The sequence below is a fragment of the Pongo abelii genome, chromosome 22, assembly GCF_028885655.2.
Source record: "Pongo abelii isolate AG06213 chromosome 22, NHGRI_mPonAbe1-v2.0_pri, whole genome shotgun sequence".
NCBI lineage: Eukaryota > Metazoa > Chordata > Mammalia > Primates > Hominidae > Pongo > Pongo abelii.
The window spans coordinates 49,142,865-49,170,563 of NC_072007.2; the positions used below are offsets into that span (position 1 = coordinate 49,142,865).

General features: G+C 45.8%; 1 protein-coding gene across 2 annotated transcripts; it reads left to right on the forward strand.

Moving 5' to 3' along the window:
• The first annotated feature begins 7,466 nt into the window (after nt 1–7,466).
• Nucleotides 7,467–26,924, forward strand: ETS2 (ETS proto-oncogene 2, transcription factor). Of its 2 annotated transcripts, none has more exons than XM_009233969.4 (10): nt 7,467–7,930; nt 11,839–11,910; nt 15,107–15,218; nt 16,370–16,489; nt 16,878–17,078; nt 18,976–19,059; nt 20,391–20,612; nt 21,471–21,734; nt 23,563–23,681; nt 24,650–26,919. In XM_009233969.4, the coding sequence occupies exons 2-10, from the start codon at nt 11,839–11,841 to the stop codon at nt 24,863–24,865; spliced, it is 1,410 nt and encodes a 469-aa protein (XP_009232244.3). In that variant the 5' UTR covers nt 7,467–7,930; the 3' UTR covers nt 24,866–26,919.
• Nucleotides 26,925–27,699: the final 775 nt, after the last annotated feature.

Below are 27,699 nucleotides of genomic sequence, written 5' to 3' on the forward strand. Positions count from 1 at the left end.
CAGCATTTTACATTTTCCTTTGAAAGGGCGAAAGTCCTTCCGCAGAATCAAATCGTGTAATTTTTCCAACAGATATTTATTGAGTGCTGTGCATCAGGAATTATTCAAAGCATTGCAGGAAAGTAGTGAACAAAGCAGATATAATTCCTTCCCTAATGGGGTGGAATTTGTGCTGTGGAGACAGAGAATTATTAAGGTAAAAAAGCAAAAAATAAAGAACGTAATGATAAGGGCTTCAGAAAAAAAACTCATTCAGTGTCAGAAAGGAGTTGTTGAAATTTTAGGTGGGGTGGCAGGGAAGGCTTCACCAAAGGTGACTATTTAGTAAAGATCTGCGGCGGTGACTGTAGGAGTCACACGGACTCCTGGGAAGACCCTTCTAGGGAGAGGGAAGAGCTCAGGAGGGAGCCGGCCTGGTGCCCAGGGCAGGAACTGAACATGGAGGCAGAGAGGTCATGTAACTGCCGGAGGCTGGGTCTCAGGGCCTCCAGAGGCCTGGTGGGCTTGGGCTCAGGCCTTTCTTCTGAGTCACACAGGAGCTGTTGGAGGGTTTTACCTGAGGACGGACAGGCTGACTGCTGGTTTAACAGGATCCCTCTGGCTGCTGTGTTGAGAATGGGTATCACGTTTAGAAGCCTCTTGAAATAAGTATTTGAATGCACAAGTCATACTGAAAGTCATTTTTTAAATGTCAAATGCTTGCCTTTTCCCCTAAACTAGAGCAGGTCATTCTTGCAGTGAAATAGTCCACTCACTTTTCTATAGTAGGATGAAAAGAAAGAAACGAGAAGGCACGACTCGCTGTTTCTAGTCAAACATTCTTGCTACCAAGAAACATTCATGCTCCGAGTGGAGAAGGGGCTGCCTGCATCTCGCGCCCTCTGGGTGAGCCCGGCTATATCTTCCTTCACCACCATCTGCTGGGAGGGTGGGAGCTGAGAGGACAAGGACACCTGAGAGAGGCCTGTGATGGGCTGCCCAGTGCCACCCAAGCCCCTACTGCACATATTCTGCCCCCACCCAGGTTGGTCCAGAAGAAGAACATCAAGGGTTGTTACCCAATTCTGGTGTCAAAGACACCCTGAGAGTCCTCCATCGCTACTGACCAGCAGTTTCACATGTACCTACAAACAGAAACGGGGTAATTGGGTTTAATAAAAAAAAATACATTGGCCATAAAAAGGAATGAAGTTCATCCATGCAGTACATGCTACAGCACAAAAGAACCTTGAGAATATTATGCTCAGTGAAAGAAGGCAGTCACAAATGACCACATATTGTATGATTCCATTCTTATGAAGTGTCCAGAACACTTCATAAATGATAAGGCAAATCCATAGTGTCAGAAGATAGATCCGTGGTTGCTTAGGGTTGGGGGTCAGAGGGATAATGGGGTGATAGCTAATCAAAACAGCTTTGTTTTTGAGGTAATGAAAATGTTCTAAAAGGGACTTCAATAATGGTTGTACTTACCTGTGAATATTCTTTTTTTTTAATATTCTTTTTTTTTTTGAGACATAGTCTAACTCACTCTGTCACCCAGGCTGGAGGGCAGTGGCACAATCTTGGCTCACTGCAACCCCCGCCTCCCGGGCTAAAGCGATTCTCCTGCCTCAGCCTCTTGAGTTGCTGGGATTACATGCATGCACCACCACACCCGGCTAATTTTTGTATTTTTAGTAGAGATGGGATTTCACCATGTTGGCCAGGCTGGTCTCAAACTCCTGACCTCAAGTGATCTGCCCGCCTCGGCCTCCCAAAGTGCTAGGATCAAAGGTGTGAGCCCAAAGGTGTAAGCCACCATGCCTGGCCCTTACCTATGAATATTCTAAAAACCACTGGATTGTATAGTCTAAACGGGTTGCTATGGTCTGAATGCATGTGTCCCCTCAAAATTCCTATGTTGAAACCTAACCCCCGAGGTGATGGTGTTGAGGTGGGGCTTTTAGGAGATAACAGATCATGATGGTGGGGTCCTCAAGAATGGGATTCATGCCCTTATGAATCAGGCCTGAGGAGCCCTTTATCCCTTCTGCCATGTGAGGACACAGCAAGAAACAGAGAGCCTCACCAGACACTGAATCTGCTGGTGCCTTGATCTTGGACCTCCCAGCCTCCCAAACCATGAGAAACAAATTTCTGTGGTTTACAAATTCCCCAGTCAAAGGTATTTTGTCATAGCAGGAGAAGTGGACTAAGACATGGATCAATTTTATGGTGAATTATACGTCAGTAAAGGTGTTTCTATAGGTGTCTGTTCACACACATATGCATACATAGATGCACAAACACAAAAATACAATGCTCTTTTGTGACTTCTAAAAAAGTTTAATCACAAATAGAAGTATTTGCACTCAGCCAGGAGAATTTGTAAACATGCCCTTTCATCTCCCATTGTCAAACAAGAAAGAATGGTTTCAAGGCACTGAGACAGAGTGAGTCTGACATGGAAACCCAACCCTACCTTGGGAGCAGGGGCTGACAACCCACCACTAGGATGTGCCCTGTGTATCTGTAGTGTTGTTGGCTCCCTGCACACAGAGCAAGGTCCCGTCCAGGACCATCTGTAGAATTTGCAAGGCCCAATGCAAAATGAAAATGGGCCTCTTATGCAAAACTTATTACAAATTTCAAGATGGTGACCACAAAGAATTAAGCCAAGTGTTTACGCTTTTAAGAGGTATTTCCGTGCTAGAACTGGGTCAGCTCCTATGGCATTCAGTGAGAATCTTCCAGAAGATGAGGGCTGGCGTCCTATGCCTTGAGAGCTAAGAGTGGAGGTGCTGGCCCTCCTCTGGTTCCTCAACCTGCACCAAAGGGGCATGTCCCAGGTGGTGACGACTGGAATTTAGAGGTAAAGGCAGCATTCGCCTGGAGCAGAGAACACAAGGCGAGGCGGGATGACTTTACACACAGCCATAGATAAGAGGTACTAATAGCTCAGTCGGTCTGAAAGAGACACACTTAAAGTCATAAATGGGAAGATGTGGGTGGAAAGTCTTGCAGCAATTGGAAAGCCATTCCTCCAAAGACGTGTTATAACTTAAAAATATTCCAACTTCTGAATGATTTCTTTATACACCTGCTTAAGTCGGTGACATTATTCAGCCTTAACACTTTAAGCCAAGTTTTATTTTGTCACCAAAATGTGAGTTAAGCTAACTTAATCATTTGCTAGACTGACTGGCACAGTAATGACTAACTCTTAGTTTGTGTGAAGACTGGTGGTTCAGTTTTCTAGTTAGCAAAATACATAAGCCGATGCACTGAGGATTATTCAGTTCCATGCATACTGTTGGAATCATTTTGTGATTCAGACAAAAACACACAACTATAAAATCATATATCTGTACAGGTCTGACTCAGTTCAGACACATTTATTTAGGGATTATCAGTTTTACAGAACACAACGGGTCGCTATTACTATTTTGGTTGTTCAGACTTGTCTAAAGCACGTCACTGTGCAGTTTGATATCATGGTGGATTTTCAAGCGGTTTATACCCTCCCAGAGTACTGCCTTATAAGGGAAAATGACTGTGTCAGGGTGGCAGTGTGCTGGACGAGGGGGCAGGAGGCCTGGAGTGTGGCCCCAGCCTTGCCAGGAAATAGGCATTTGACCCTGGGCAAGGAATTGATCCTCCCTGGGTCTCAGTTTCTGCATCTTACAAACCAGACTTGGTCTCAGCCATCAACTCTCTGAAGTTTTTTCCAGTTTTAAAATCCAATGTTTCATTTTCTCATTTCTGACCACCAAAAGCAAGAAAATCACAGTCAAAGACACCATGGTTCCCATTGACAGCACTGGGATTGATTTTATACCTTGTTGTCAACCAAAAGTGCCAGTGTAGGGCAGCAGTGATCAGGGATCCCCGCAGGAGACCAAGCCTTCCAGGGCCAGGGGACCTGCTACTTATTTATCACACACTTAATGACACGCCAGACATTGTTCTAAGTGCTTGGGAGACATTAACAGAGGGAGGCCCAGAGGGGCCCACAGGTGGCCTGCTAGGGAATGGCTGGGCTGGGATTTGACCCCAGGCAGTCTGGGCCCACAGGCTGCCCTTCAGAGGTGAAGACGGTAGCCCTAGCTGGGTACCATGTCTTCATGCCTACAGGGAGTGCAAGGGACAAAGGAGGCTGACAACGAGCAGAAGGAATGAGAAAGAAGCATTAGCAACGTTTTTGACCACCAGCAGAATACCCTATCTGCCATTCCAAGGAATCTCACAGAAGAGACTAGACACTGGCCAACTCTTGCATAATCTTGGTCCACCCTGATGGAGCGGGAGGCAGCTCCACAGCCCCACATCTGCCCAGGATTCTTGGTAGCTGGGCCAGCCTGCAAATGGGCAAGGTTGGTTGGATTCGGAGGTGGGTGGAAGTGGGGATTAAGCTTATCAAGTCCTTGACCCCAACATATATCAGTGAAATAGCCACCACTGCCAGACACCCCAGCAAGCCAGATGCAGGCAGCAGCTTACACATGAGGAAATGATTTCTATCTCTAGGTTCATTCTTTTCTTCCTCCACTCCTCACCAAAATCTCACTGTGCATGTGATTTTGACTGAACTGTGTACTTCACTTTTACTTCTTGAGGGCGGGAACTAACTAAGCCTTATTCATATTTGTCTTCTCAGCATCTGACTCTGTGTTTGCTAAGTGAATAAATGATGCACTGCGGACCAAATGACGTCTGTTTAACTTGCAACTGGAAACCACCACAAACTGCCTGTCGACTATTGATTTGGATTTTAAGGTAAATACAGACATGTTTCTAAGGAGACGTTTTTGTGTGTGTGTGTTTTTTTTTAAAGGATGACTTCGTAAGCTAGCTAATCATTTCTCATAATTATGTCTGGATCCTAAAGAATTCTTTTTCTGCATTTTACTCTCTAGATATTTCATGTTTGTAACACATATATTCTACTGTAATATCCCTTTTCCCCCCTCTTCTGTGAATGTCCCTCTTTCTTAAGGGGAAAGTGTTAACATTGCTCATAACTCAGTCTGCCATAGTGCATCTGATCACTCCACCCTGTGCACCTTCTGACTTTTAATTTCCTTCTAACACCCTCGACTTTTGATCTCCAAGCACAAGCGCTGTACTTTTATTAGGTTTAATTTACTGTAAAGCTCATTGTTCCCTGTGAATCGCACCATAATAGTCAATGAATAATCACTGGCTTCAGCCAGACTGCTTTTTAATTCTGCTGAGTAACTGGGAAGCCAACTAGGATTAAGGACAAAAATGTAAGGAACCCTGATATTGCCCCAGAACTAGGATAAGCCATTTTATTATGAACATGTGACCACCCACGTGCAGAGGTGGATCAGCTACAGGGCAGGACCCAGGGCAAGGGGGCTGCTTGGGGCAGCCACAGACTCTTTGGAAGGGGAAATAGGGAGGACCAGGGACCTGGGTGGGAGGCAGGAGCTTAGGCTTACGATGACTCCAGCACACAGGCCCAGCTTCCTCTTCCCACAGCCTCCACGCTGTCTTAGCTCTGCCATTTGGTCTTCTGGCCAGGATCCCCTTCCCAAGGCTTTCACATATTTAAACCCGCGAGGGGTGGGAATTTTTTTCGTGTATATGATAGTTTTTTCAAAATGTTTTTTATAAAATCCTCCCTGAGGAGAGCTTGGAAAAAGATTCTTAATAGCTAGATCATTTTGAGTCCTTCTCTACCATGTACTCAACACTCTGATATATTCTGCACATTTGGTTCTATGTCATTCACCACAGTCTTAAGGACATAGGTTCCATAATCATCCCTTATTCTGTAGAGGAGGCCCAAGGTTAGTGAGCAGAGGAAGCCTCCACTGTCAGGAACCAGTGGTCTTCAAACTGCTGTGCTCCTCTTTTGATATCTTTCTGCTCATATATGTTGGAAACAGCCCAGCATGAGCAAAGCACCACCTCCTAGCCCCCAGCCTATGCCAGCCCTGCAAAGAGGAAAGATGTCTCCACTCAGGGAGCCCATCAGCGACTCAGGGAACCCTGGAGCACCTGCGACTCAGCACCCATGAACACGAGGGCAGGCATGGTGGGACAAGGCAGTCTGCTTGGGGCAAGTGAGCTTCAGGAAGTAGCTGAGCTTTGGGGAGCAGCTGTCTACACCCAGCTTCTCAGGGCTGTGCAAGTAGCCTGAGGGAGAAAGACCCTATATTAGCTGAAACTGCAGCCCAGATGAGTCAGTATTTTCTGCTACGGTTTTTAAAAAAAATAGTAACATACTCATGTCTCCATGGTAACTTACTATGGATCTGTATTCCATTTATGGAACTCTTTCTTGACCTATCTGTGTTCTCTAATCTGGGCCCGAATTTACACTGAGAAGCCATCAGAATCAATTCAGTCTCCAAGAAATAATCACTTTCCCTATACGTGACTGTTTCAGCCGTATAGATTCTGACTGTGACTCACGCCACGGTGATACCTGGAGACCTTCGGGGACCCAGAAGCATTAAGGTGCACCGATATCTCAATTATCCGGATAACTCTAGACCCACAGTCGCCATGGAAACCTAGAACCCTGAGTCACAGAGAAGCTGGGCCATTCCTCTCCCTTCCCCGTGGTGCCGCAGTCCTTGAGATGTGAGCAGCTTTCAGCCCCGTGGCCTCGCCTAAGCTGGGCTTTCCTATTTCATCCACAACTTCAGGAATCTAAACTTTCCTGCAAAATATTGAGCATGTGACCTGAGTCCAAACAGCCATGGACTCAAGCACCTTCTGATAAAAACGGAAACCACAGTGTAGGGGGTGGTTTTGACCAGGGTTTGAGTCAGATAAACTCAGGTTTCCACCTTGAATTTCTCATTGATCTGACCTGGCAGGTTATTCATCCTAAGGTTCAGGTCCCACCTGTGTAAAGTGGGAGCCGTAAGTCCTCTGAGAGTGACGATGATGTGCGTGGAGTGCCCAGCCCAGAGAGAAATGCGGCCAAGGCGGGTCACCATCTGGGCACCGCTCAGCTCCAGAGGGCGCCACTCCCGCGGAGCCTGCGGGATCAGGGCTTCCCGGGAGCAGCGCGATCAGCACCACGACTCGGGGACACAGCCGGGGCCCGGTTTCTACAGGAAGGGCCTCATTTGGAGCCTTTTTGTGATAGAATGATCATTAGTCCTAAGCCCATTCAGAGGTTCAAGAATGGGGTCGGCTCAATTTCAGGGCCTTATTACCCAAGCCCGGCTGCCCTTCGGTGCCACCAGCACCACTGCTCCGTCGCTGCGGAATTCCAAAGGCAGGTTTGGCGTTAGGGCCTTGGCCCCAGGGAGGACGCCGAGCGCTCCACGGAAAGTCTCCGCCCGGCTCCCAGGGCGCACACTCGCGCGCACGTGGGGCCGAGGCCCTGGTCCCGGGGCCTCGGGGCCAGCAGGCGAGGGACCCAGCCGAGTGACAGCAGAAGGCGGAGGGAAGGATGGGCCGGAAGGTGTCAGCTCCGCCCTGCGCTCCCTCGCCGCCTCCGCCCTCCTCTTCTCACCCCTCGTGCGCTCCCTCTCCTCTCCCTCCGCTCCCCCAACCCTCCTGCTGCCCCCTTCCCTCTCCTCCCGCTTCTCCCCGTCCTGCCTACCTCCCTTCCCCTCCTCTTCTCTCTCCTCCCCTTCCCTCCCCTCTCTCTTCTCTCCTCCCTCCTTCCCTCCCCTCCCCTCCCCTCGGCCGTCCCTCCTTCCTCCTTCCTCCTCCCTCCTCCCTCCTCCTCCCGCTCCTGAAGAGCGCGCCGCGTGGGGGACGGGCCGGTTACTTCCTCCAGCGACTGGCGAGTGCGGTGTCGCTCCAGCTCAGAGCTCCCGGAGCCGCCCGGCCCGCGTCCGGCCTCCCCGATCGTCTCTGGCCCGCGCCCTAGCCCTCGCCCGGCGCGCACCGAGCAGCCGCGGGCGCGGAGCAGCCACCGTCCCGACCGAGCGCCGGCCCTGCCCGCAGCGGCGCGGTAAGAGCTGGGCCCGCGGAGAGCGCCCTGCGCGCGGCTCCAGTCCCATGGAGGGTCACCCGGGGCCCGGGTGGGGGTCGCGGGGGGCACTGACACTCAGATCTCGGGGCGCTGCCGGGGGTGCAGGTAGGGGTGGCGGCTGCTCGGAGGACTCTAGGGGCGCGCGTCTGAGTTCCGCGCCGGCTCGTTTTCCGGTTATGGAGTGGCCTCCGGGGCTGGCGGGGTCGGCCGGGGTTCCTGCGTGCTAGGGCCGCTGTCTTCGGGGTCGCCAAGCTGCGGGCGCTGCTAGGGCGCGCTGGCTTGTTTCGCTCGCTTTTGTTTTTAAAAGGAAACGCGGGCCTGGTAGGGGGTCCTGCCCAGTGGGTGTCCCGGCGAACATGATTTCGCGAACGGGAGTGGGGGCACAGGAGAGCGTGTCCGAGGTGGCCTGGCGCCCCGGCTTTGAGGGTGACTTCCTGGAGCGGCGCCGGGCCCGGAGGATCTGGGGCGCCTAAGACACCTGGAGGCTGCGGCACCGCGGGAACCTGCGGGGCGCGGGTTCCCTGGTCACCTGCTCGCCGCGTCCAGGGCCCGGGCTGGGGACCCCTTGGTCGTGCGAGGAGAGCGTGGGGAACCTGTCGGAAATGAGATCTGGTTGCGCTGGGCTGCCTTTATTTTCTCGTTCCTACAGCATTTGAATGAAGAGGTAACTGAGTGTTTGCTTGTGTGTGTTTGGGTTGCGTGTGTGTTATCCTATTTTATTTTTTACGGCAGAAGACCTTTTATGTTAGCCTGTACACAATTTCAGGGTAGCCTAAAATAGTAGTTGACGCGCTAGTTATTTAGAAAGTAAAGAAATGAGCAGTCCCCTTTGGAGACAGGAGTAATTTATTTTAATTCGCCAGTAAGAGATTATATTTGTTCCATACAATGGAAGCGCCTGTGGGTTATCTGCCTGCCCACACCACCACCAATCAGGGAGATAAGTCTCCACGTTAAGCTTTATTAAAATTCTGAGTAGTAGCGCAGCACAGTAAATGTTAGCACCGACCATCCGCAGGGAAATGTTCAGATACTCATTTCTGGGATTAGTCATTCATCTCTCTAAACTGATCGCTTTCAAAGCGAAAAAAGCAAACTACCTTCAAATGTGTGTTACAAGGTTGTGTTGTTTCTTTTTTTGTTTGTTTGCAAATTTATCTAAATAATCTTACATAAGTGATTACTTGTTCCAATAAGGGTACTGTTGTCAGGCAAATTCTCCTTGTTTTTAAATGTAACCATTCTCAGCTGTTACATTTCTGCTCTTTATCCCTTTTTTTGGGGGGGGTTTAAAAGCAGCGATCCATCAGCAACACCAAACTTGAAATTGATTTATGTGGAAAAACTTGGCTTGTCTGCCACCTAACAAGCCCTGTTGAGTAAAATAAGCAAGCTTAAATTTGATTAGTTGTGTGTCTGCCTGAAACCATTTAGTAGAGCACTTTAATTCTGCATGGTTTTTACAAAACTCATTAAAAGCTGGACAACAAAAGAATTCTATTCTGTAGCTAGTAATTACAGCTCTTTATGTGGGAGTGGTAGGCTGCCTTTTCTCCTGGTATTTGTACACAAAAGCTGGGCAGAGCTTTTCCACTGCCTTCCACATTCATTCTCTGTCCATCTCAGAGAAGCTGAAAAACAGAATCAAGTCAGCAAGCAGTCTGCAAGCCTAAGGAAGAAAAAGAGCTGACCCATCCGGCTCTGGATGGATAACTGGCAACACCCAAGATGTCTATGATTTTGGCCTTCTGTTTGAGGCTTGTTTATTTCTTTAATCAGCGGGTACCAGGACTTATTTCATGCAGAGAGATGACATAAAGCTCTAGAGGAAGGAGCATTTCACATTGGAAGTAGTAGTGAGAAGGGCCTGATCTCATAATATCAGGATGGGGTGTGAAGGGTCCATTCCTCATCATTCATGTTCTCCCTGCACAGAGGACTGTGTGGAGGACTCAGGATTTAGGACCATACTCAACTGGGGTTTGATCTCCACTTTGCCCCGTGGTGGCCCCCCTAGTAGCTGTGTGGATCCTGGGCAGATTGTCCATGTTGCTGGGCCTCCATTGCTTCACTGTATGACGTCTGCCTCTCAGGGATGCAGGAAGATTCAATTAGGTAGGAGTAGATGGTCCCCCAGCACGGGGCTTAGCTCTTAGTAACATTCTGGCAATGGCAGCCATCAGTAGGAGAGACTATTGATTGTTGAGTGAACGTAAGTGACATAATCCACCAAGTGGAGATTCTGAGTGAATGCAGCCATTTTGGACCCAAGACTGCTGCCCCTCTCTGCCCTCCCATAGGACTATTATTTATTGCCAGTGCTGACCAGCCTTTGTTGGCTACCATGATCATTACCTGCACTCCAAGGGTTTTAACAGAATTTTCTGATGCCTCTGGCCTCACCTGCTGCCTTTTAGCCAAGAAGGGTGTGTGTGTGTGTGTGTATGTGTATGTGTGTGTGTGTTGGGTGTATGTTGGGTAGCAGGGTTCTTGGAAGGTCTGGTTTAGCCATAATGTTGATCATAAAGAGAAAATAAGAAAATAAATGCAAATTAAATAGTTTGGTGAGCATATGTTATTTCACCACATCCAGTAAGTTCTATCAGTTGAATGTTGTCTTAATTACTTAAAGTTCTCAGTTGTAAACAGGTAAGAGCACCCAGTGGAGGCCATGGAGCTGGGCTTAGAGCTTTCCTACCAGCCTTCAGTTCCATAGCCATGAACCCGGAGCGGGGGGCGGGGGGAGAGCAAGGAATCGCCCTGGAGGTGAAGGCCACTCATCAGTGCTCACCCAAGGTCTCTGAAAATGAGTTTTAGTTATTCTATTATCTAAGTATCTTTCTTACTGATACGTAACTTACCTGGCTGAACAATTACATTTTAGAGCTCCAAATAAATTTTCAGTCTATTATGGGATTGTCCAATTACAAGCCTCATTGTAATAGCCATGTTAAAAACAATAAAGCAGGTGAAATTGATTTCAGTGTATTTCAAATTAACCTAATATATTCGAAATATTATGTATGTATAAAAATTATTGAGCTTTTCTCTTTCTTCCACTAAGTCGTTGAGAGCTAGTATGTATGTGTAGATTCGTACTAGCCACTGGTTGAGAGCTCTGTAGCCACACATGGCATATTGCTTAGCCCAGGCCTAGTAGAAGATTAAGACTCAGTCAGAGGAAGTAAGGCAGATCCGTGCTTGGAATCAGTTCCTCTTGAAGAAGTGCACAGCCAAGCAACACACAAAGCAGAAATATTTTGAGCTCTGTATTCAAAGCAGGAAGATCTGGGACCATGTAAGGGGGTTTGGTCTTCAGTTCTCCCTTTGATCCCTTCCCTGGGTGTGTGCTTTCTCACAGCCTGGAGAGTGGAAGGGAAGAGAGGGGGCTTCCTGGACTCCTTTCCTTTCTCTGGAAATGACCCCTGCAGCTGTCCTGAAGCTCTCAGGTTGAGCTGATTCTGTCCAGAGCAGACAGGAGGTGGCCAACTGCCCCACTGTACCCACCCAAGTGCTCACCTAAGCTGACCATGGAAATGTGAATGAAAAGCCTGACCCAGGCCCTCTTGCCCTGCTAACCCAGCAAGGAGGCTCTGACCAGCCAGCCAGCAAGTGACTTTTTCTGTGACATCTAAGTGGAATTCAGTGGGGAATCAGCATTATTATTCAATCACCGAAATAGCATATCCCGTTGTGATACTGAGAAATGCTTTCCTCTTGAGACCTTTGGGAGGACAGCCATTTAAATAAGAATTCCCTGCATTCAGTTTTGAATTACCTGTTAGCTGTAGAACTCAGCCAGGATCAAGTCTTGATGCCACCAATGATGAGTTTAGTGTACTTAATCCTTTGCCTCTTTGACTCTTTTTTTTTTTTTCTTTCTTAAGATGAATGATTTCGGAATCAAGAATATGGACCAGGTAGCCCCTGTGGCTAACAGTTACAGAGGGACACTCAAGGTGAGTGAGCAAGTCTTAATTTTTTTTTTTAATTGGAAAACTCGATCTCTAGGAGGAAAGAAAAAAAAGGCCTGGGTCCCAGAAAACTGGTTGTAGCCCTAGCTTTTTAATTTATTGGCCGTGTATCTATAGACTATTTGCTTACTTGCTCTGGTCCTCAGTTTTCTGGTCTGCAGAATGGGTATCTTGATGTGTGTTGTTCTCCTCCACGATATGAAACCAAAGGCCTTTATAGCTTGTTTTCTGAGGTTCCTTCCAGGTGAAAATCCTATAACTCCCAATAAAACAGCTGGAGAGGCTGTCTCTACTGCCTTTTCTGTCCACCCAGGAGTTTCCTTGGTTGATGGGAAGCTGTTTAAGAACTGAAATGAGAGAGAAGAGGCAGACAGACCCAACCGCTACAGCTCCTATCAGAAAGGGCAGCGCCCGTGGAATTGTAGGTAGCCTGTTACTGGCGCAGAGAACAAGCAGGCCTACTTATGTTAAACCAAAAACCGGATGAAAAATGAAAGCGCCCTCTCTGCTGCATAAACATTTTATGTAGCTTCTATCATCATTCCTTTTGGGAACATTCTTTAGTAGCACAAACTGGTAATCTCCCACTTGTCTTCTCCAAATATGACAGCAAGATTTGATTGTTTTCAGCATTATATAGTAAACATGTTTCAGAAGCATGATTTTAAAATTGGCCTTCTCAAAGTTTAGCGTCTCGCATAATGATGATGTACATCTCTGGCATATTACATTTTCCTTTGTATATCGTTATTGAGGTTATTTGTCTGATGTGACCCAAAGAGGCAAAACTCAGCACAGTCCTTTCTGCAGTATTCTAAAGGTCATCAAACTTCAGCCTAGTGAGTTTGCTTGTTTGATTTGGCCAGACATTTTAAGCATGGCAGAAGTGGTACAAGAAATGGTATTAAGTTGAAACCACACCCCTAAGAAAAATCCTTCTATTAATTCAAATAATTTGACGATGCTTATGCGGTTTCTGGATATGGAAAAGAAGCAGTCGTTTTGCTGAAATTGATGTGTTGAAATAGGAAGCACAGATTTGTATTGTCTTTTGGCTTCCTGGCTTTAAAAAAAAAAGAATTTACAGTTAGGAAAGGCATTTCTTAGTCGCCTGGGCAATGCTTGTGGGAACTTTAAAAGTTTATTAGAGGTTTCACCAAAATTAGCTCTGCTCTAAAGTAGTTTGTAAATCCAGATGAGTAATTTGCACTTGCCTGATTGATTGGTTTTCCTCATAGATCTCAGGTAGTTGGTCATCATTGACTTGGATTTTTTTGGGCTGGGCTCCAGCCTCTGCCTGCCCTCTTTTGTAATGCGTCATTCATTGTTCTGCATTTCTAAAAAGAATGCGAGTAACTGATTTTATTTGTAAATGTGTTACACATTTTCTTATTGATGACTCAACAGATGGGTCATTGTATTACACATAACATGGGATTTCCAGCTTATGTTGGAAAAATATAGTCTTTCTTCACGTGTTCCTCAACAATTTAGGCGATGATGAATCCAGATATTATCTGTTACTTTCAAATGAGTCTTACATTAAAAGCTATTTCTTTCATAAATGTTATGTAAGGTGCTCAGAAATCGAGGTAGTGTAAGGTTTTATCTTTCTGTGTGTCTCTTCTCTTCTGCAGATAGTTTAGTTTAACTTTAAACCTATTTCCTTTGGAAATCTTTCCCCTTAGTAGGTGATTTGGGTTTTTTTTGTTTTGTTTTGTTTTGTTTTATTTGTTTTTTTGGTTTTTGGTTTTAAGCAACAGGGTCCTTCTCTGTTGCCCAGGTGGGAGTACCGTGGCTTGATCGTAGTTCACTGCAGAGTTGAACTCCTGGTCTCAAGTGATCCTCTGGCCTCAACCTCATAAAGCACTGGGGTTACAGGCATAAGCCACCCCACCTGGCCTGGGGATGGCGGGGGGGTTCATTTTTAAGACAGTTTACTTTTTATAAAATGAAACGTTAAGGAATTTTGTCATGTATTGCTATTTTCCAAACCATTGGAATTGATGTGGAAAAGCATCTCTAGTTTCAGTTCAATTGTTTCACGGCAAACATTTCAAAATAAATGCTTCCACAGATAAAGTAGTGTATTTCATTGTTTGATTTTCAGTGTTTATCCGGTCATTTGCCTTTTAACTGCATTGTGCTCAGACAGCCTTGTCAAGGGTCATTTTTCTTACACACACAGCCTAGTTGAATTTTTCTCAATGTAACAGGAGGGTCAGGTGTTTGGTAAAGGGGTCTCTGAGGCTCCTCTCGATACCATTGTAAGCTTCTGTTATTTTCAGACTTGTGTATTTAATATATTAACTTAAGTGGATTAGGCCACTAAAATAAATTCCCAGTCACTCCGACTCTGTGAGGTTACTTAAATAAATCCTTTTTTTTTTTTTTTTTTTTGAGATGTAGTCTTGCTCTGTCACCCAGGCTGGAGTGCTGTGGCGCGATCTTGGCTCACTGCAACCTCCGCCTCCTGGGTTCAAGCGATTCTCCTGCCTCAGCCTCCCAAAGTAGCTGGGACTACAGGCGCCCGCCACCAAGCCCGGCTGATTTTTTGTATTTTTAGTAGAGACGGAGTTTCATCATGTTAGCCAGGATGGTCTCGAACTCCTGACCTTGTGAGCCATCTGCCTCAGCCTCCCAAAGTGCTGGGATTACAGGCGTGAGCCATAGTGGCCGGGCACTGTGGCTCATGCCTGTAATCCCAGCACTTTGGGAGAACAAGGCGGGTGGATTACACGAGGTCAGGAGTTTGAGACCAGCCTGGCCAACATGGTGAAACCCTATCTCTACTAAAAATGCAAAAATTATCCAGGCGTGGTGGTGGGCGCCTGTAGTCCCAGCTACTCGGGAGGCTAAGGCAGGAGAATCGCTTGAACCCAGGAGGTGGAGGTTGCAGTGAGCCGAGATTGCACCACTGCACTCTGGCCTGGGTGACAGAGTAATACTCTGTCTCAAAATAATAATAATAATAATCCACAGTAAAATAGAATCATTTCAGTCACTTTGACCATTTTACAAGTCTGTTTTAAGGACTGACTGGTTGATTCCATGTTTGCTTCAAAATTGCCAGTTTAATCAGGGACTACTGGTAGGATTGCCCACGGACCACTTTTACAATAGGTAATTAAATCAGTTTAAATATTGTATTTCCATTTTTTTTTTCCATCTGTTTTTGCAGCGCCAGCCAGCCTTTGACACCTTTGATGGGTCCCTGTTTGCTGTTTTTCCTTCTCTAAATGAAGAGCAAACACTGCAAGAAGTGCCAACAGGCTTGGATTCCATTTCTCATGGTAATTTGTTCCTCAGACTTGACAAATTGTGCATGATTTTCCAAAGTAGTTCAGTTAATAAAGAGATGACAGTTCCTAAGCGAGAAATGTTGGTATCTGGAATCTTTGATATGAATAGCCAGAAGTTCTAGACCTGGGAGAAGGCAGTTTTTCATTTGTATCAACTTGGTGATTCTGATACGGATTCTGATGTCTTGACTGCCAGACGCCCCCCAGTGAGCCGCTGTTAGGAAACTGCAGGGGAATCCCTGAGCTGTCCCTCCTGGATGTTTTCAACATTAGCAAGCAGGTCCTCATCTCCCTGCCCTGGAAAACAGACAGAAGAGTAGACATTAAAACACACCCAAACTTGTAATTTGGGTTTGCATCATTAGTTAAATCATCTCCCCTGCCCTGAGTTTTGGGGCAACAAATTGTTCTTTGTAATCCTTACCCATCTGTAGTTCTTTCTGTAGTTCTTCGTGTCATTGTTTATTCTTCTTAAAAGAATAGCACGTCAGATAATGTTCGTACAATTACTGTGACAGAACTATTAGTTGGAAACATGCCAGAGATGACTGTGTCATATGAAGTAGGTGCTGAGAATACAGGCCAGAAAATTAATTAAAACGCATACACTGGCGTAAGCATAACACTGCATGGCAGCCATTTATCATTCTTGAAATTGCTGAGGGTGTCTGGAGAAGATTGTTTTTCAATAAAAATGGAAGGTGTGGTTCCATTACCGTGCTAAGTGCGGCACATTCATATCACACTCACTTCTCAGCTCTATGCCTAGTTTAATGAAAGTGACTTCCACATGATACAGTCCCTTCAGCCTTCAGACCAGAAACCATGCAATTGTTTTCATTGCCTACAATTTTAAAATAGACTTAGCATTTTCCCTACGCACAACTGCTTTGTGACGCTTTGCAAAATGGAATCAAATTTGAGCTTTATTTTAGATTTTTTTTAAAAGTATAGTTCTGAGACATATATTTTCTCAATTATAGTCAGAAAAGTTTTCTGTTAGTAGTCACGCTGTTTTAAGGAATCATGCCAAGGTTGAGATCAAAATTGTTCTTTTCCAAAAACTAAGATGTCTCTCCTAAATCTCCACCTGATATCACCAACTTGAAGTCCTAATGTCCCCGTGGGGGGTTTCCTTCCAGATTCCGCCAACTGTGAATTGCCTTTGTTAACCCCGTGCAGCAAGGCTGTGATGAGTCAAGCCTTAAAAGCTACCTTCAGTGGCTTCAAAAAGGAACAGCGGCGCCTCGGCATTCCAAAGAGTAAGTACTGCTTTCCTGAGCCTGCACTGGGTGAGAACAACCAACTTGAGTGCAGTTGTTTGATCTTGACTTGTTTGTTAAGCTTTTGCTTGGGGTATTCTGCAGAGAGTAGCATAGATGTCGTTAACCTGAGCCAGTTTCTGTTTCACCCCAATCAACGGAAGACTTGATCCAGAACTCATTAAATATATAGTAGAAGGACACGTTACTGGTGTCTTGAAATGTGCCTGGGTCGTGTCAGAATGGCGACGTGTCATCATGGTATCTTGCTCATTCGTGGGTTCTGGTATATGTCGGTACTTGGTGCATAAATTAGGGATGACAGTGGTCTCACTACCTTTCCACTGTTTTTACCTCATGTGTTCCATCTTTTCTTCTCTCCTGGTAGACCCCTGGCTGTGGAGTGAGCAACAGGTATGCCAGTGGCTTCTCTGGGCCACCAACGAGTTCAGTCTGGTGAACGTGAATCTGCAGAGGTTCGGCATGAATGGCCAGATGCTGTGTAACCTTGGCAAGGAACGCTTTCTGGAGCTGGCACCTGACTTTGTGGGTGACATTCTCTGGGAACATCTGGAGCAAATGATCAAAGGTACCAGCTGAACGTCTTGCTTCTCCTTGTCCAGGATGAGCTGTGGCCGGGCAGACTGATTGGGAAAGTCACGTGGGTGTTCTTCAACCTTAGGGTTGCCACTTGAAATGACATAGAGCACCTTGCCTCAAAATGCCACTCAAGTGAGTCAGGTATATGGCAGTGATTATAGATTTTTATCCCACTTTATGTGAGTGTGTGTGTGTGTATAGCATCAAGTATAGCCACAAGGCAGTAGCCTTAGTCACTAAATTGTTCGCTATTGCTGGCTGTATTCATCACAGGAGTCCATGTTGACTCAGATATGTAGGACAGCAAGAATTCCCATGTCTTCTGAGCTCACCTTACAGATCTAAGAGATATGGCAGCCTTAATGAAAGGGAGCCTTTACTCACATAAACCCTGTGAATTCTACTGTAAATTTTCCTACATCCAAATGGAACGTATTTTGGATGTTGAGGATTGTTGAGGGGGTGGGGTATGTTTTTAAACAAGTGAGAAATTGATATATATTTACACGCTATCATATTGTACAGAAACTGGCCATTGATCAGTAGAAATCTCACCAAAAAAAGAGAAAGTCTTGATTCAAAACTTAAAATAGCAGGGAGACCAATGTTTAAAACACATTGAGTTAAAAAAGAAAAGAAGGCCAGGTGCAGTGGCTCACACCTGTAATCCTAGCACTTTGGGAGGCCGAGGCGGGCAGATTACTTGAGGTTAGGAGTTCAAGACCAGCCTAGCCAATATGGTGAAACCCTGTCTCTACTAAAAATACAAAAAATAAAAATATTAGCTGGGCATAGTGGCACATGCCTGTAATCCCAGATACTCGGAAGGCTGAGGCAGGAGAATCCCTTGAGCCCGGGAGGCAGAGGTTGCAGTGAGTCGAGATCTCACCACTGCACTCCAGCCTGTGTGAGTGAGACTCTGTCGAAAGAAAGGAAGGAAGGAAGGAGGGAGGGAGGGAGGGAAGGAAGGAAGGGAGGGAGGGAGGGAAAGAAAGAGAAAATACAGTAGGGATTATTTAGGTTAAAAAAAATAAGAAAATAAGTATGTTTATAGAATTCAGGGAACTAGTCCTCACCTGACTGATTTTAAACACACTGAATTTCAGCATCAACTGTAGACTCAGAATCTCAAAAACACCTAGGATTCAACAGCTAACTTTTTTTAGTTACGGCTTCTGGGGGCCAGGGAAACTCATTTTTAAAGACCCTCATTTCTTCTGAACTTGGACAGGGCTTTTCTACCAAGTTTCTGGTGATCTGTTTATTGGCAAATTGGGCCTGTTTTGCCATTCCTCGGGCCTGTGAGTTTGTGTGTGTTTGGGTTTCCGGGTGCACATGCATTTTGTAATATATTCGTAGTAAGTATGCATACACAGTGCACAAACCTTTTCCCTTTCAAAGTTCTTGGGCACATGTGTTCCCTGTCCCAGACTCCCACAGCCCTGGAGACCTCCCACACTCTGGGGAAGCGTGCAGGTTTGGAAGCAGTGGAACTGTAAGCTTCACGGGGGCAGACACCATCCATTTCATTAATTTCCTGTATGCAGCCTCTGGTACAGATGGCATTTCATAAATACTTAACTGTTTCTTGAACGCATGAATGAATTCAATACACCATCTGGACCTTTTGCAATAGAAAATTTAGTGTTGCCAATGACATCATTCATTTTGGAAATTTTATTTTAGTAATTGGAAAAATGGGTTGCTTTCTCTCGTTTTTTGAAAAAGACAGGCAGGGACGTGGAGCACCATGAGATTAAATGTGAAGCACTCCGTGCATCTCATCATTCTAAAATTATCATCTCACAGGAATTCAGAAAGTCAATTTGTTCTGTGTAGTTGTCACCTACATCTGCCATCTTATGTCTCCTGTGTCTGCTTTTCAGAAAACCAAGAAAAGACAGAAGATCAATATGAAGAAAATTCACACCTCACCTCCGTTCCTCATTGGATTAACAGCAATACATTAGGTCAGTCCGATTGATTCTGCCCTTAAGAACTTGGTCTTCAGTCTTCCCAGTAGACTTGGACTCTCTCTACGGTAGGCTCTTAAGGGGCCACCTAGACCTGTGTGTCTCTTATGGTGGCCACACGTGGGTGTTGAGCTATAAGCTGTTGAAATGTGACTGGTCCACACTGAGATGTGTAGGAAGAGTATAGTCATGCATACCAGATTTGGAAGTCTTAGTATGAAACAGAGAATATAAAATGTCTCCCTGATAATTTTTAACATATTGATTACCTACTGAAATGATAATTGCTATATGAGGCCAAGTAAAATAAGAAAATTAACTTCACCTGTTTCTTTTTGCTTTTTTAATATGGCCACTAGAACATTCGCAATTGCTTAAGTGGCTCACACGATCTTCCATAGGTCAGCACTGTGAGTGCTAGTCCAGGCAATTCTTAGAGCATGGAGCAGAGCGAAGTGAGCTGATTACCGCGGTCACCAGTAATGTTGGTTTAGGGTAGCAAACAAGAGGCGGCAGGCACAGAGTGCGTGAAAAGCGATTTGTAAACTGGCTCTGAACTTGGGAGCTTAAAGAGCTGTCATGGAATCTGGGTCCTTTCTTCTGGTTGCTGGTACTGGGGAGGGCACATGGTCTGGCCAGGCCAGCGAAGGAGGGGTCCTCGGAACAGCAGGCTTGGGTGGTGTTGGTCCGGCCCAGTGTTTTCTCTCTGGCCCCAGCTCCACCATTCAGACCCGGTGAAGCCCACCTCTCTGCCCCACTGGGGGCTTCCTGCTCAGGAGGTCTTTCTGAACGTGACACAGTGGGACACCCTGTGCCTGCCTGAAGCTGAATCAGAGTCAGAGAGCTTCCTTCCCTCTCCAGAAAATAAATTATTCTGCAATGAACAGAGACAGGAGCAGTGTGATGAAGGAGCAGAAAGCAGAGTGGGCTGTGCCTCAGCACACAGGGTTCATGGCCTGGTTCTGCTCCTTATGAATCACACAGTGCATGACACATCACTGGGTCTGTCTGAGCCTTACTCTCGTCGGAAGCTGAGCCAGTGAGCTCTGTCTTCCTGAAGGTCCCATGAAAGCACTAGGGTTGTAGAAATAGGAACATTGAGTCCTGCCTGCAGAGGCTGCAGTCATTTTGGCAGAGGGCTGCTGGTTGAGAAGATAAATGGTTTGAGAAGAAGGCCTGGTGACAGACCCCCACCAAAGCCCGGTCTCCACTGAGGTTCTGCAGAGGGCTGGAGTATGCAGAGTGCTCACCTGTGATTTGCTCTTAGGGGTTAGTTACGGTGGTAACACTGACTTTAAGAGCTCTGCCGTCCGATTGTTCTGTTCCAGGTTTTGGTACGGAGCAGGCGCCCTATGGAATACAGACACACAATTACCCCAAAGGCAGCCTCCTGGATAGCATGTGTCCGGCCTCCACACCCAGCGTACTCAGCTCTGAGCAGGAGTTTCAGATGTTCCCCAAGTCTCGGCTCAGCTCCGTCAGCGTCACCTACTGCTCTGTCAGTCAGGACTTCCCAGGCAGCAACTTGAATTTGCTCACCAACAATTCTGGTAAGATTGGAAGCATCTTTCAACAAGGCTGTTGGTTTGATTCTGAGAACCCCAGAGCTGTAATGAACCTCTTAATAAATACTTCCTGGATTCAGCCATTAGAGAAGGAGGTCAAAGCCCATGTTCTAAGTGGATTTCCAACAAGCATACCCCTAATTTCTTTCAGGCACTGGCCCAGGTACTGCAGGCATTGAGTGAACAAAACAGTACCTGCTCTTAAACCAGATTTCTCCACGCTTTGGGATATTTATGGAGGCGATGCAGGAATGTGGCATTTCTTTTTATGGAGATGTAACATAAATACAGTGCACAAGTCTCAGGTCATATGGCTGGTTGAATTTGTGTATGTATGTATACCTATGTAATAACCATCCAGATGGAGATAGAGAAGTTTCCAGTAGCCTGGAAGGTTCCTTCGTACCCCTTCCCATCAATAACATCCCCCCCACAGAAGGGAACCATTCTGACTTTTATCATTATGGATTAGGTTTTGATTTTCTTGAACTTTACATAGATGGACTCATGAGGTATGTTTTCTTTTGTGTTTGTCTTTTACTCATCATGATGTCTGGGATTCATGCATGTTGTTGGATGTAGAAGCCATGTGTTCTTTTTCATCGCTGTATAGTATTCCATTATAAGAATTTTATTCATTCTACTGTTGATGGAAGATAGGATTTGTGTAGTATAGTTACCCTAAGGAATAAGCACCTGAGTAGAGAGCATTTTGAGAAGTCTGAGTGGTTCTACAGCAGCAGGTGCATGATTGCACGGGTAGTGGTTGGTGATGCTGTGGTCGTGCCCAAGACCATCTGTGTCCTGGAGGAATCAAAGTATGTTTTTGGTTGTCTTTGCCAGGGACTCCCAAAGACCATGACTCCCCTGAGAATGGTGCGGACAGCTTTGAGAGCTCAGACTCCCTCCTCCAGTCCTGGAACAGCCAGTCGTCCTTGCTGGATGTGCAACGGGTTCCTTCCTTCGAGAGCTTCGAAGATGACTGCAGCCAGTCTCTCTGCCTCAATAAGCCAACCATGTCTTTCAAGGATTACATCCAAGAGAGGAGTGACCCAGTGGAGCAAGGCAAACCAGTTATACCTGCAGCCGTGCTGGCCGGCTTCACAGGTGCGTGTGAAACTCCGAGAGCCTGGCCGCCCAGTCTCCTGGGTCCTGTCCCTTGCTTCCTTTCGATCCACAATACCACGTTCACCAAGGGTGTTTCTAAGCTAGGTACACCAGTGCTCTACACTCCATGTTTTATGCATGGCTTGCTGTATCTCTGAATTCGACAAAAGCCACACTTGGAGGAATTTTCATGTACACAGAGCTCCACGGAGTGAATGAAAATCGACAGGCCACTCCCTCCACCTGGGACGTTCTGAGGAATAGTTGCAGCAGGGGACATGGCCTGTGCAGTCTTCAGCCCTGACTCACCCGCTCCAAGAATCTCAAAGAACGTAAACTGGCTTAGGGAGGGGCAGCAGAGCCAGTCTCAAATAATATGGGCACTGTTTACCTTTTCTTGCTTCTAAAATCTATCTGCTCTTATTTTTGAGGTTTGGGTGAGAGCTATTCTAGGCAGAGGACAAATATAAAGCTGTTTTTAGAAACAGGTATTTCCAGTACTTTGGTGAAAATACTGGGGCTTTGTTTTCATTGCTTCATGTATCCTTAAATGCGTTTTTGCTTTTTTTTTTTTTTAACCATATGGAGCCACTGTGGATTGAAATTACCTAACTTTAAAAAATCTGATAAGTTTAAAATAAGGATACTGAGGCATTCATTCTTTTTCTGTCGTCTAAGAACAATCAGCCACGTAAACGTATTAAAATACACGGAAAGAGTGTGTGAAAGCTATTATCGGTTTCATTATTGGGAGTTCAGGGCCTGAGAAGAACAAACAGCCATAACGTTAGTGTGGTTCATTTTAATAGTAACATAAGTTTCTGTTTATTGACTGCCAACTCTGTGGTTAAGTAGGCATACAGTCTGTAGTATGTAGGATGGCCTGGCATGGGGGTGGTATGAGGCCGTTTTACAGATGGGGAATTGGCTCACAGGTAGATAGCTATCGGTGGTCACACAGCTCTGGTTCTAGAATGCCTGTCCCGTGCTTTACAGCAAAGCTTTATTGATAACGGCCATTGCATTTCTGAGGAAGAGCTATTTGGTAGAAAGAAGTTGGGCTTAGGGTTGGAAGATCTAGGCTTTTCTCCTGTTTGCTGTGATGGGCGTGTGATCCAGGACAAGGCACCTGGCCTCTGAGCCGCATCTTATCCTTCCTCTTTAGAACAGGACCACACTGACACTTGCTTTGCAAGGTGGTAGTTCTAAATATCAATCGAGAACAGGTGCACGAGAAGCTCTTGGCAAAGCATGCTTCACCAGACAGAGGCTGTGAGGCAACGGATGTGACCCCACGTGGCTATTGCGTAAACTGGGCTCACATTAAGCAATTTACACATGGTCATTTGGCAGGAAGGTGGCATGGGATCCCACGTATGACACGCCTCATTCTGTGATGAAACACCCCTTCAGCCACCCCCATCTCTGCCCCACTGGGTGTTTCTAGAAATAAACCTTGAAGGTTTTTACATAAGGAACAATTAAACCAGATGGGGAATTTTAATGCCAAGAGTTGGTGGCCCTAAACTTTCTTCCAGAAACAACAAACCTAGCAGTCAAGGGGAAGAATGTCTCGTCTAGTGACCTTATTTTCTAGGAGTAGGCAGTGTGGAGGAGGAACTCACATTTGGTGCCCAGCCCCATCCCGTTAAAGCACTTAGTACTGTCACCAACACCTTGAGTGCCACCCTTGATTGTCACATCAGAACCCCATTCAGAGAGTTGGGTCTGCATTCCTAAATCAGCATGTACAATTAGGATGGTTAAAGCCTTGCTGTATTTTACATCTGTGAAAGGATATGATCCGTCTCCCTCCCTCTCCCCGCAGGAAGTGGACCTATTCAGCTGTGGCAGTTTCTCTTGGAGCTGCTATCAGACAAATCCTGCCAGTCATTCATCAGCTGGACTGGAGACGGATGGGAGTTTAAGCTTGCTGACCCCGATGAGGTATGGCCAGAGCCCTGGGAAATCTCTGGGCTTGAAAACCTGATTTCCTGGTTGCGTTCAAAAACTCAGTTCTTTGGGCACAAAAAAGGGTTCACCAGTACTGATGAGAATCTTTCCACATGAGGCATCCTTGACTGTTGGGAAAATGGAAGTGGAGTCATTGCTTTGTTGATAAATGTGTACAGTGTTTTCTGGGTATGCTTTGTACAAGGGCGTTGCACAGATTTCACTGTCTTGATCAGTTGTCTGATCAAGAGGCCCAAGCTGCAAACTGAGGTTCTCTACCGACCATCTGAAAATGCCTTAGGAAAGCTGCCCTTGTCCATCGGGGGAGCAAGCCTCATGTGGCCCCAAACTGGCCTTCTGTCCGCTCCTTAGCTGAGCCCAGCAGCGTTGACCCCAGCCCTGCAGAGTTAGAACCAGGAGCCCTGTCTAAAGGAGAAGGCCAAGGGCAGGTGGGATACCAACCCCTCCAGAAAAGCGTTAGAGAGAAGCCCTTGGTCTCTGGCACCGGGGAGCATAATCTGTCACCATTCCCACCCCACCTCCAGTTCCCTTGGGAGACAAGCATTGAGGAATGAGTATATCACACAGCTCAGAATCCCACTCGGCACCTGTTAACTTCAGTAGTTGGAATAGAAGCCTGGAGGGTGGGTGACACCACCTTTCCCTGGTCTCGGGACCCTCCTGGCTCTGAACCCTTGGCTCCCAGGAGGTTTCACTGAGCTGGGGCCAGGGAGCAGGGACCTCACTCCCCAGTGGTTCTGCCCCTTGGGGACACAGTGCCCCTGCCATAGGTACTCAAAGGTACTCAGAGGTACTCAAAAGGTCCTCCTGCGGACCTTGTGTAGGTGTCAAGTTCTCTCTAGGGTGAACATGCCTCAGAATCATAATCAGGGAGGAATGTCATTCACTTTTTCTTCATTGACAAGTTGAGTTTAACTCTTTTCCATCCATGTTCACCAAAGGTGGCCCGCCGGTGGGGAAAGAGGAAAAATAAGCCCAAGATGAACTATGAGAAGCTGAGCCGGGGCTTACGCTACTATTACGACAAGAACATCATCCACAAGACGTCGGGGAAGCGCTACGTGTACCGCTTCGTGTGCGACCTCCAGAACTTGCTGGGGTTCACGCCCGAGGAACTGCACGCCATCCTGGGCGTCCAGCCCGACACGGAGGACTGAGGTCACCAGGACCACCCTGAGCCGGCCCCAGGCTTGTGGACTGAGTGGGAAGCCCATCCTGACCAGCTGCTCCAAGGACCCAGGAAAGGCAGGATTGAAAACGTCCAGGAAAGTCGCCAAGAAGCAGTGGCCTTATTGCATCCCAAACCACGCCTCTTGACCAGGCTGCCTCACTTGTGGCAGCAACGGCACAGCTAATTCTACTCACAGTGCTTTTAAGTGAAAATGGTCGAGAAAGAGGCACCGGGAAGCCATCCTGGCTCCTGGCAGGCCATGGGACGGGATGGTTCTGGCTGTTTGAGATTCTCAAAGGAGCGAGCATGTCGTGGACACACACAAACTATTTTTAGATTTTTCTTTTGCCTTTTGCAACCAGGAACAGCAAATGCAAAAACTCTTTGAGAGGGTAGGAGGGTGGGAAGGAAACAACCATGTCATTTCAGAAGTTAGTTTGTATATATTATTATAATCTTATAATTGTTCCCAGAATCCCTTAACAGTTCTATTTAACAGAAATTGTATATTGTAATTTAAAATAATTATATAACTGTATTTGAAATAAGAATTCAGACATCCGAGGTTTTATTTCATTTTTCAATAGCACATATGGAATTTTGCAAAGATTTAATCTGCCAAGGGCCGACTAAGCGAAGTGTAAAGTATGTATTATTTACATTTAATAGACTTACAGGGATAAGGCCTATGGGGGTTAATCCCTGCTTTTTGTGTTTTGTTTGTTTGTTTTTGGGGGGTTTTCTTGCCTTGGTTGTCTGGCAAGGACTTTGTACATTTGGGAGTTTTTATGAGAAACTTAAATGTTATTATCTGGGGTTATATCTGGCCTCTGCTTTCTCCTTTAATTGTAAAGTAAAAGCTATAAAGCAGTATTTTTCTTGACAAATGGCATATGTTTTCCACTTTTTTGCATGCCTTTAAGTCAGTTTATACACAAAATGGATTTTATTTTTTAGTTTAACTGTGTTTCTCCAACAGCTCACCTCTCCCTGACCACGCAGCCATTTCCTTCCTGTGCTCCACGTTCTTCTGTGTGATTAAAATAAGAATACTATTTTTGGAAATATGCAACTCCTTTTCAGAGATCAGGAGGGATTTATGTAGCAGCTATTTTTACTGCAAAAGTAATTCACTGGAAAAAAAATGTAATTTGTAAGAAAGCTTTATTTTTATCTCAGCTCTATGTAAAGTTAAAGTTACTGTACAGAGCTGAAGGATGGGGGGCGGTAGGGGTCTTGATGAAACCTCTTGAACGAAGCACAGTTTGTCCCATCTTTGTTCTCTCGTGTGTCTCAACCATCTTAATAGCATGCTGCTCCTTTTTGCTCAGTGTCCACAGCAAGATGACGTGATTCTTATTTTCTTGGACACAGACTATTCTGAGGCACAGAGTGGGGACTTAAGATGGGAAAGAGAAAGCATCGGAGCCATTCATTCGGAGAAAACGTTTTGATCGAAATGGAGACTTTTGTAGTCGTTTCAAAAGAGCACCTGAGTCATGTGTATTCCCGGCCTTTATAAATGACCCGGTCAAGTTGGTTTCAAAGTCCGACAGGCTTGTCTGTTTACTAGCTGCGTGGCCTTGGACCAGTGGCTGACATCTGTAAAGAATCCTCCTGTGATGAAACTGAGGAATCAGGTGGCCGGGCAAGCTGGGAAGAGCAAAGCCAGAGCTGCGATGCCTCAATACCCACAAAAGACCATTCCCAGTATACATAAGCACAGGATGTTTTTCTCAAGAGGGACGTATTTATCACTTGGACATCTGTTTATAATATAAACAGACATGTGACTGGGAACATCTTGCTGCCAAAAGAATCCTAGGCAGTGGCTTGTTGTATGTGAGGTTGAACCACGTGAAATTGCCAATATTAGACTGGCTTTTATCTACAAAGAAGGAGTTTCATGGGGTTCAACCTGATAGTTATGGAAACTACAGTCCTTATAAACCATTGGCATGGTAATAAACGATCTTAAGTATAAAAATTTTGTAGTTGGGCCTTTACTCTCTCAATAATAAAGTATTTTGTTTATATAAACTCTTTGTGATAGTCCTCATTCTTCCTCTCCACACCCAGCATGGAGTTGGAGGAAGGATGTTAACCCCAGATCCATTCTCCACTCAAAACATTCCATCATCAAGCGGCAAGTCTCTGTTTAACTGGTTTATACACAAGTGACTTAGAAACCACAACCCAAATTGGAATCAACTCTGAGCCCTTCCTAAAAGAATTCCCAAAAAGTGCTCCTTCAAAGCAAAAAATTATTTTAAGAAAGTGTTATAATAGAAAGATTCAAATGTCTTTCTTTGCCAGAAGCTTGGCAGAGATAACTGAGGAGAGATTCTGGGATGTTTATATTAAGTACATTAGAATTTGAGGTCTAAGTACTTTTGGAACTGAGGCCACAACACTCTGTCCCCTCAGTGGAGTCTGACATTGGTAAGGTGATGGTGGTCTTAGGACACCTGTTTTCAAATTTGTTCTCTTTACATGCTCCAAAATTAGTGAGTATGCCAAAAAGCTTATATTCATTGGTGCGCTAGAGCCAGCTCACTGCGTTCTCCAGAGAGCTACGTGTCTCTTCCCATCACCGCATCAGTAACGGTAGCTTGAGATGGGGCATGATGAGAGTATTTACACCATGGGAATCAGCAGACACTACAAATCAGGGCCTTCTGTCCCCCAGAGTGCTGATTGTTAAACATTTACCAACACTCTACTGGTTATATCTATCAATAATTTCCATATTCGAAATTAAAGTAAATTTTGAAAGAAATCATTTAAAAATAATTTTACTTATTGGCATTAACAGCATTT

What these genes read in the sequence shown, in the direction of transcription:
- ETS2 (XM_009233969.4), top strand. Translation starts at nt 11,839, where the DNA reads ATGAATGATTTCGGAATCAAGAATATGGACCAGGTAGCCCCTGTGGCT. An exon ending in CTTGGATTCCATTTCTCATG is followed by an intron (nt 15,219 to 16,369) that starts GTAATTTGTTCC and finishes GTTTCCTTCCAG; the next exon opens with ATTCCGCCAACTGTGAATTG. An exon ending in GCGCCTCGGCATTCCAAAGA is followed by an intron (nt 16,490 to 16,877) that starts GTAAGTACTGCT and finishes CTCTCCTGGTAG; the next exon opens with ACCCCTGGCTGTGGAGTGAG.